Below are 10,000 nucleotides of genomic sequence, written 5' to 3' on the forward strand. Positions count from 1 at the left end.
CGAATACAGTGATTAATCTATCATACTAAGAAACATGAGCTTAAATATCTTGGTTAAATCACTTCAGATGCATTGTAGTGCTGCAAGTGAGTCTGCTTACTCCCGAACTGAACACGCATGACTTGATCCCAGTAGAATACTGGTTGTTTTTTTTTAATTTTTAATTTTTTATTTCTTATCTCACAATCTTTCTGATATTCAATACAGAACACATTTTTAACCACTTTTCCCTCTCATGATTCTTTTACTGGATAACGCAGGTATCAGAAGTGAGTCTTGGAGGCCTTGCCTCTCTTTTTTATATTCATGAGAAACATATTCCGTGAGTTCCTCATTCAACGGTTTGTTCACGTAAACAACCCATTGTTGCAGATCCCACAAGTGCTGTAGGGTTTCCTCTGGTGTGTGGCTTCTTGGCAACCTTACGCCGATAGCTCCCTTTGAACGAAACCTTACAACTGGACCAGAGCAAGAGCTGTATAATCAACGGTTTCTCCACTGTAACGGGGAATCAGTTTACAGCTTAGTCTTTTGTGAAGGACGACTCTCAGACAATAGGGCAAAATTGCACTGGCTCTTTGTGCTGCAGCCTTGGAAGCCAATTGGCCTTTGGGAACTGTCCCATCGCCGACTATCCTAAAGCCCTCTCGGCCGAGAGAGTGGGGATGTAACTTGGACAAGACACTCTTCACTATAACCAAATTCTAGCCCAGATGGTTGGGACAGCAGTTGCCTCCTCTGCTGTTCTGATGGTCATAGTCGGAGACGACTGACCACCATACAGTTTCAGTTTCAGTAGCTCAAGGAGGCGTCACTGCGTTCGGACAAATCCATATACGCTACACCACATCTGCCAAGCAGATGCCTGACCAGCAGCATAACCCAACGCGCTTAGTCAGGCCTTGAGGAAACATACAGTGCAGAGACAGTGGGAGATTAGTGCGGGGTAGCTGTGTGTGGAGGACTTGGCAAGAGTTTCAGTTTTATTTGGGATGACTCACGTGGGAGTGACGCCATTGGAAAAACAGCCGAACGGACGGCAAAAAACAAATTCTATAAATTCCACTGTTTTCTGCTATTGCAATGACTTTTTCTACTACCACTATTACTACTGCTGACACCACCGCCACCGTCACCATTACTACTAAACATACAACGACTACTGTTGCTGCTGCGACCACTTCAACAACTACCAACACAACTACAACCACCACAACAACATCTACTACGACTAAAACTGCTGCTGCAACTACTGTGTCAGCAAGATTCTGCTACTTCTACTACTGCTGCTACTGCGTCTTCTATTACTACGACGCCCACCACTGTTATTGCTACTGCTGCCACTGCTGCTGCTACCACACGTTTGTGATCTCAGCTGTGGATGTTACATCCATGAATGTTTTTCACACATCACCCCTTTGTGACAATCCTTATGAAGAGGTAAATGGAGAGAGAGAGAGAGAGAGAGACAGAGACAGAGAGAGAGAGAGAGAGAGAGAGAGACAGACAGACAGACAGACAGACAGACACAGACACAGACACAGACACAGACACAGAGACAGAGACAGACAAACAGACAGAAAGAGAGACAGAGACAGAGAGAAAGAGACAGATAGCCAGTCAAACAGACAGAAAGAGAGAGAGAGAGAGAGAGAGAGTGGGAGAGAGAGAGAGACAGACAGACAGACAGAGACAGAGAGAGAGAGACAGACAGACACACAGACAGAGACAGAGACAGACAAACAGACAGAAAGAGAGACAGAGACAGAGAGAAAGAGACAGATAGCCAGTCAAACAGACAGAAAGAGAGAGAGAGAGAGAGGGGGGGAGAGAGAGACAGACAGACAGACAGAGACAGAGAGAGAGAGACAGACAGACACAGAGACAGAGACAGAGACAAACAAACAGACAGAAAGAGAGACAGAGACAGAGAGAGACAGAGGGAGAGAGAGACAGACAGACGAGACAGAGACAGACAGACAGAGACAGAGAGAGAGAGAGAGAGAGAGAGAGAGAGAGAGAGAGAGAGAAAGGCAGGGATCACTGACCTCGGAACGGGAGATAACAATACGGATCAGCAGATCATCATTAGTTCCCATGCCCTTGAACGCCTTCTGGAGACTGTCGGCGTAGAACGTCACTGGATCATCCATTGCGCCAACTGAGGGGGTAAAAAAGCCCAGTCATACCGTACACATGAGCACTGGAGAAGACGGAAACCTTTACTCTATTTTATAATGCATTTTACAATGTACCTGTATTCAGTAGAAATTTTATTCATTTGAATAGAGGCGAAAGAAGTATTGAGTGAGAGCGACATCATTTTTGTTAATCAGACTCCCCCTGAACAAGGCTGAAAATTTGTGATAATTCAAAGCTCCTTGTTGGAATTTTGAAAAAAAAAGTAGCACACACACACACACACACACACACACACACACACACACACACACACACACACACACACACACACACACACACACATGTATATATAATATGTGTGTGTGTGTGTCTGTGTGTGTGTTGAAATCTCTTCATACAAGCAAAATAACTGCAGGATGCTAAGTGACGCTGATGCAAGCTAAAAAGTAAAAGGAATAAGTTAAGCAACAAACAAATGCAACACTTACATAATTGAAGGTACGCATCCCTTTCATCTCTCGTAGCAGCCTCTGCAATGGCTTCCTCCATGGTTTTGCCGGACAGCTGGAACACACACACACACACACACACACACATACACGCAAGCACGCACACACACACACATACACGCACACACACACACACACACACACACACACACACACACACACACACACACACACACACACACAAGTGAATACATACATATCCAGTTCAAATACTACACAATCACCTTCATAGCAGAATTAGCCTGTTACTGTCATCATCGTTGTCGTTATCGTCGTCATCATCATCACCTGACTTTATGATCATCGTGTTGGCATAACTATGTCGTGTCGTGTCGTGTCGTGTCGTGTCGTGTCGTGTCTCGTCCGTGCCGTGTCTTGTCGTGTCGTGTCGTGTCGTGTCGTGTCGTGTCATGCCATTATGATCATCGTGTTGGCATAATTGTCGTGTCGTGTCGTGTCGTGCCGTGCCGTGCCGTGTCGTGCCGTGCCGTGCCGTGCCGTGCCGTGCCGTGCCGTGTCGTGTCGTGTCGTATCGTGCCGTGTCGTGTCGTGTCGTGTCATGCCATTATGATCATCGTGTTGGCATAATTGTGTCGTGTCGTGTCGTGCCGTGTCGTGTCGTGTCGTGTCGTGTCGTGTCGTGTCGTGTCGTGTCGTGCTGTCTCATGGCAAGAATTCAAAACTCGGTTGACATCAGAGACTGACAAAAGCTTACACATGTTCCAACAGCAAGGTGAGAATTGCGTGATGACTGGTTTTTCCACTGGAACGGGAATTAACTTACAGCTTAGCTTTTTTTATGAAGGACTATGACTTTCAATCCAACAGGCTGTCAGTGCTGTGTGTGTGGTTCGTCCGTCGGGATCGACGAGGACCATCTAGTCATCCTGGGGGTGGGTTGGTTGGGCTCTGTGGGTGCGCAGATGACTGATCAGGCCAATCCGCGCCCGGAAGGTTCTGACGCAGTGTGGACAGGGGATGGTGGCGGCTGTCGGGGACTTGCTGGCACTGCTTTTCCTGGCCAGTCTGCGTTGCTCTGCTGCAGTGATTCTGTTGGCCTCACAGGATTTGGCGCCTTTGTGGACAGCTGAACGCCACTTTGGTCTGTCCATTGCATTCAGCTCCCATGTGTCGTGGCTGATGTTGAAGGCCTTCAAAGAAGCTTTCAGAGTGTCATTAAAGCGCTTCTTTTGGCCTCCATGGGAGCGCTTGCCATGTTGGAGTTCGCCGTACAGCAGTTTCTTGGGGAGCCGGTGGTCTGTCATGCGAACTACATGGCCTGCCCAGCGCAGCTGGGCCTGCATCAAGATGGTGTAGATGCTGGGCAAGTTTGGACGAGTGAGCACCTCTGTGTCAGGGATCTTCTCTTGCCACTTTATGCCGAGAAGTTTTCTGAGGCTGGTGGTGTGTCAGTGCTACAGTCTCGGGGATGGCTGGCCTTTGGGAACCATCCCAACCCCCACTGACCTAGAACCCTCATGGCCGACAGAGTGGGGATGTCACTTGGGCAAGACACTCTTCACTATAATCAAATTCTAGCCCAGATGGCTGGGAGAGCAGTTGCCTTCTCTGCTGTTCTCACGGTCGTAGTCGGACACGACTGTCGGACATTTGTATTTGTTTTGTTTTTTTTATCACAACAGATTTCTCTGTGTGAAATTCGGGCTGCTTTCCCCAGGGAGAGCGCGTCGCTATCCTACAGAGCCACCCATTTTTTTTGGCATTTTTTCCTGCGTGCAGTTTTATTTGTTTTTTCTATCGAAGTAGATTTTTTTTCTACAGAATTTTGCCAGAAACAACCCTTTTGTTGCCGTGGGTTCTTTTATGTGCGCTAAGTGCATGCTGCACCGAGGACCTAGGTTTATCGTCTCATCCGAATGACTAGCGTCCAGACCACCACTCAAGGTCTAGTGGAGGGAGAAAAAATATCTCCGGCTGAGCCGTGATTCGAACCAGCGCACTCAGATTCTCTCGCTTCCTCAGCGGACTCGTTTCCTCTAGGCCATCACTCCACATGTGTGATGATATGTCATGGTATCCAAGCCAGGTGTGTTGAAAGAAGATGATGAGGATTGGTATATGAAAAAGAAAAAGGGATGTCTGTGAGTGAGTGTTAGTGTCAGTGTCAGTGTTAGTGTTAGTGTCAGTGTGTGTGTGTGTGTGTGTGTGTGTGTGTGTGTGTGTGTGTGTGTGTGTGTGTGTGTGTGTGTGTGTGTGAGTGATTATGCCAGATGTAATTCATCATTTCAGGCTTCACTGAAAGAGCTAAAATCGGAAAACCCCGAACGGTAATAAACGGGTTAAAACTAAAAGGAGTGAAACAAAACCAAGACAATGTGAACAAAAACCAAACAAGAGAGGCAAGGCCTTCAAGACTCACTTGTGATAAATTAAGTCCCCTAGCATTAATTACAGAGTAATTTCCCTTTTTTACTAACTGCACCAAAACGTTTGCAAAATAAATAAAAATTCCATGCTTAACAAAAGAAGTTCCTGTTTGAACAAAAAATGATAATAATGACTGCTCTTGTTGTTGGGTCAGAATATCAGATATTCTTCTTCTTCTTCTGCGTTCGTGGGCTGCAACTCCCACCTTCACTCGTATGCACACGAGTGGGATTTTACGTGTATGACCGTTTTTACCCCGCCATGTAGGCAGCCATACTCCGCTTTCGGGGGTAGAATATCAGATCAAAGTGCCAAGTTTAGAGAATACAAAAAATATAAATATAACAGTAAATGCAGTTTGCATATAATTAGGCTTTTTAAAAAAAAAATTGTGCACATCCCAGAGGTGCAATATTGTTTTAAACAGGATGACTGGAAAGAACTGAATTTTTCCTATTTTTATGCCAAATTTGTTGTCAACTGACAGAGTATTTGCAGAGAAAATGTCAATGTTAAAGTTTACCACGGACACACACACACACACACACACACACACACACACACACACACACACACAGACACACACACACAGACACAGACACACACACACACACACACACACACACACACACACACACACAGACACACACACACAGACACAGACACACACACACACACACACACACACACACACACACACACACACACACACACACACACAACCGAACACCGGGTTAAAACATAGACTCACTTTGTTTACAGAAGTGAGTCAATAAAACAACATATACTATTAGCAAGCACAGTTTCATACCCTTCTAGTTCTATATGTCACTTACTCAAAAGATGTTTATATTTTGATTAGTTCTGATCAGTATGTGAATATCAGATGGAAGTTAATATGTGGGTTAATATGTGGGTTTCTTTTAATTCTTTGTTTGTTTGTATGCTATTTTGTTGTGTTGTTGATCTTTCGTCTCTTTAGATCGCTCACCTTTTTGTATTCAGCAAAGGTGGCTTTCATTTGTTCTTTGTTTTTCTTCGTCACCAGCTGCTTGAACGTTTCATCCCTCAGGTCCAGTTTCTTCTTTTTGTCCTGAAATCAGGAAAATATGGCGAAATACGGATAGCCCTCTCTCTCTCTCTTTTGCTTTGTCTGTCACTCACACGCACACACACACACACACACACACACACACACACACACACACACACACACACACACACACACACACACACACAGGCACGCTCACACACACACACACGCACACACACATATCACATAAACATACACAGATGCTGATGACGCTTATACTACTACTACTACTACTACTACTACTACTACCAATGATAATAATAACGATAACAATAATGTGCATTTATATAACGATTGTTTTGCGGCTCTAAGAAGATTTAAGAATGCATCTAGTACGAATAAGACACGGGAATGAGAACAAGAACATACCCAGCATGCACCCCCCCGAAAATAGAGTGTGGTTTGCCTACATGGCGGGTTAAAAACGGTCTCACACGCAGAAGCCCACTCGTGTACATAACGGGTGAACGTGGAGTTGCTGCCCATGAACGAAGGAGAAGAAGAAGAAGAAGAAGAAGAAGAAGAAGAAGAAGAACTCTTTCAGATATCAGAAGACAGTGTAGTTGATACAGAAGTTGCGGTCCATTATAGTCGAAGATAGAAGACCAACAACACACACTGACCGTGCACAGTTTCTCAGCGTCCTCCCTGGCTTCCTTCTCACTGACGGCAGTTCCCGGGTCTCTGTCCCCTTGGCTCACAGCCAGCAGCAGGTCGGAAAACCCTCCGCTGGTGTTCAGTCCACCGCTCGTGTCCTTCTCGATGGCCACGTCCAGGTCCTCCCCGTAACCTGATACAATGCAATGCAATGCAATGCAATGTAATGCAACACAATACAACATTACACAATGCAATGCAGACAAATGCAGTATCGTACAACACGTACGACATAATGCAAGACAATATAACCCAACCCAACAGAACACAATGCAATAAAATGCAACGATATACAACACACACAATACAACATTATGCAATGCAATATAATACAACACAACATAATACAAAGCAACACACCACAACACAATTTAATACAATACAATGCAATAAAATGCAATACTATACAACACAATACAACAAACCACAATGCAATGCGATAAATTGCAATACTATACAACACATAAAGTACGATGCATTACAATGCAATACTACACAATACAATGCAATAAAATACAATACTGTACAACATCTATCATACAATGCATCACAACACAATGTAATAAAATGCAACACAAGACAACGCATACAATACAATGCAACACAGCACAATACAACATAACTAAATACAATGCAATAAAATGAAATACAACACAATACATGCAATAAAACAGTGCGCTATTTTTACATAAAATATGTAATGTCTTGCGTGATCGGCAATACAGTTGTTAGATTGACAGCTGTTCACATCAGTGTGATAAACATCAGCTGAAGTGGGAAATGTGGCCACATGTGACACACGTTGTGATAAACTATGGATTCTTTGAAAATTGCACAACCAGCAGAGGTGGTATTTAAAAAAAACCGAAATTGATTATTAAGGTTACCATTCACACAGACACAACGCGCACACAGACACACAGACAAAGACAGAGACAGACACACACACACACACACACACACACACACACACACACACACACACACACACACACACACAAACGGCCAGAATCATGACTTACTCTTCTTATAATGCTCTTTCACTGATGTCAGATCCTGCGGCAAATATAAAAGAAAGAGACATTAACGGCAGACCCATACAAAGACCGTTAATAAACATGAAAAAACACATCAGGAAACCATCAACAAATAACTACAGATATAATTACAAGAATAAGGAATCAAGTGGACATTACCTTAAAAAATAATAATCAACAGTATTTATTATTTTTGACGAATGAATATACTGGATGACAGAGCGTGGAATTTGACCCAATTTCTACCAAAGTATGTTACGAATTTGTCCATATGCAACTAATACCACCAAACAAAAACTCGAACGTTTTCAAGGATACGCACAGGCTGATCCACTGAGAGTACATAGCTCTCCACAGGAAAACAAAAAGTACACAAATAATACTGTGCAGAAGTACCTTGGGATTAGCAGTGCCGAGAATGCCGATGAGCACATCCTCGTTGGTGCCCAGTCCTTTGACAGCCTTGTTCACACAGAAGGCGTCGTATTCCACGGGAGGCATCAGCAGACCTAGTATCACCTCTTCAAAGTCTCCGCCAAGCTCTGACTCCAGATCGTCAGCGAGTTCCTGGAAGGAGAGTACAGACATGTTGAATGGCGTGACACTGGGGGAGGGAGATTGGTGTGGCATCAGTTTGAAGTGCAGTCACTTCTTTCTGTGAGGGAGGAGGGTGGCAGAATGGTTAACATTGCAATACAGACAGAGGGTCTTGGTTCGAATCCTGGTCTCGTCCTTCCTCCCAAGTTTGACTGGAAAAGCAAACTGAGCGTCTGGTCTATCGATAAACGGAGGTCCCGTGTGCAGCACACTTTTGGGGTACTGAAAAAGAACCCATGGCAACATAAACGTTGTTCTCTAGGTTACAGCCCTTCAATGACATCCTCGCCTGTAAGCTCTGTCTCATCTCAGTGAGGTGACAGCCCTTCACTGACATCCTGACCTGTAAGCTCTGTCTTATCTCAGTGAGGTGACAGCCCTTCATTGACAACCTCACCTGTAAGCTTTGTCTTATCTCAGTGAGGTTACAGCCCTTCAATGACATCCTGACCTGTAAGCTCTGACTTATCTCAGTAAGGTGACAGCTCTTCGCTGAAATCCGTGAGGTGACAGACCTTCACTGACATCCTGACCATCAAGCTCTATCTTATCTCAGTGAGGTGACAGCCCTTCATTGACAACCTGACCTGCAAGCTTTGTCTCATCTCAGTGAGGTGACAGCTCTTCACAGACCTGTAAGCTTTGTCTTATCTCAGTGAGGTGACAGCTCTTCGCTGAAATCCTGAACTGTAAAGCTATGTCTTATCTCAGTGAGGTGACAGAGCTTCACTGACATCCTAGCCATCAAGCTCTATCTTATCTCAGTGAGGTGACAGCCTTTCAATGACAACCTGACCTGTAATCTCTGTCTTACCTCAGTGAGGTGACAGCTCTTCACAGACCTGTAAGCTTTGTCTTATCTCAGTGAGGTGACAGCCCTTCACTGACAACCTGACCTGTAAGCTTTGTCTTATTTCAGTGAGGTGACAGCCCTTCACAGACCTGTAAAGTTTTGTCTTATCTCAGTGAGGCGACAGCCCTTCACTGACAACCTGACCTGAAAGCTTTGTCTTATCTCAGTGAGGTGACAGCCCTTCACTGACAACCTGACCTGAAAGCTTTGTCTTATCTCAGTGAAGTGACAGCCCTTCACTGACAACCTGACCTGAAAGCTTTGTCTTATCTCAGTGAGGTGACAGCCCTTCACTGACAACCTGACCTGAAAGCTTTGTCTTATCTCAGTGAGGCGACAGCTCTTCGCTGAAATCCTGACCTGTAAAGCTGTGTCTTATCTCAGTGAGGTGACAGACCTTCACTGACATCCTGACCATCAAGCTCTATCTTATTTCGGAGAGGTGACAACCCTTCATTATACTACTACTGCTACAACTACTAGTACCAATGATAATAATAACGATAACAATAATGCGCATTTATATAGCGATTGTTTTGCGGCTCTAAGCAGATCGCATTGGTCGCCTGAAACTGAAACTGAAACGGCTCATTCACGCTGTGTTATTGATATGATTCTACCCCCGTGACTCCATTCAATATCATGGTGAGATGTGCTCAACTTGCAGTTTGAATGGGATGAACTTTACTTCAGACCGCGTGTGCGTTTGTGTATGGCAGAGTTA

At 44.6% G+C, this 10,000-nt stretch overlaps 1 protein-coding gene across 1 annotated transcript in view; it reads right to left on the reverse strand.

Moving 5' to 3' along the window:
• Positions 1–10,000, reverse strand: part of LOC143296253 (uncharacterized) — a 140,919-nt gene that overhangs the window by 16,708 nt on the left and 114,211 nt on the right. The window contains exons 31-36 of the mRNA XM_076608090.1: positions 8,223–8,393; positions 7,812–7,845; positions 6,756–6,922; positions 6,031–6,132; positions 2,631–2,706; positions 2,049–2,161 (exon numbers count right to left, since the gene is read on the reverse strand). Of these exons, the coding sequence (XP_076464205.1) occupies positions 2,049–2,161; positions 2,631–2,706; positions 6,031–6,132; positions 6,756–6,922; positions 7,812–7,845; positions 8,223–8,393 (663 nt within the window). The remainder of the gene's footprint in view (positions 1–2,048; positions 2,162–2,630; positions 2,707–6,030; positions 6,133–6,755; positions 6,923–7,811; positions 7,846–8,222; positions 8,394–10,000) is intronic.

This window comes from Babylonia areolata, chromosome 21 (genome assembly GCF_041734735.1).
Source record: "Babylonia areolata isolate BAREFJ2019XMU chromosome 21, ASM4173473v1, whole genome shotgun sequence".
Classification (NCBI taxonomy): domain Eukaryota; kingdom Metazoa; phylum Mollusca; class Gastropoda; order Neogastropoda; family Buccinidae; genus Babylonia; species Babylonia areolata.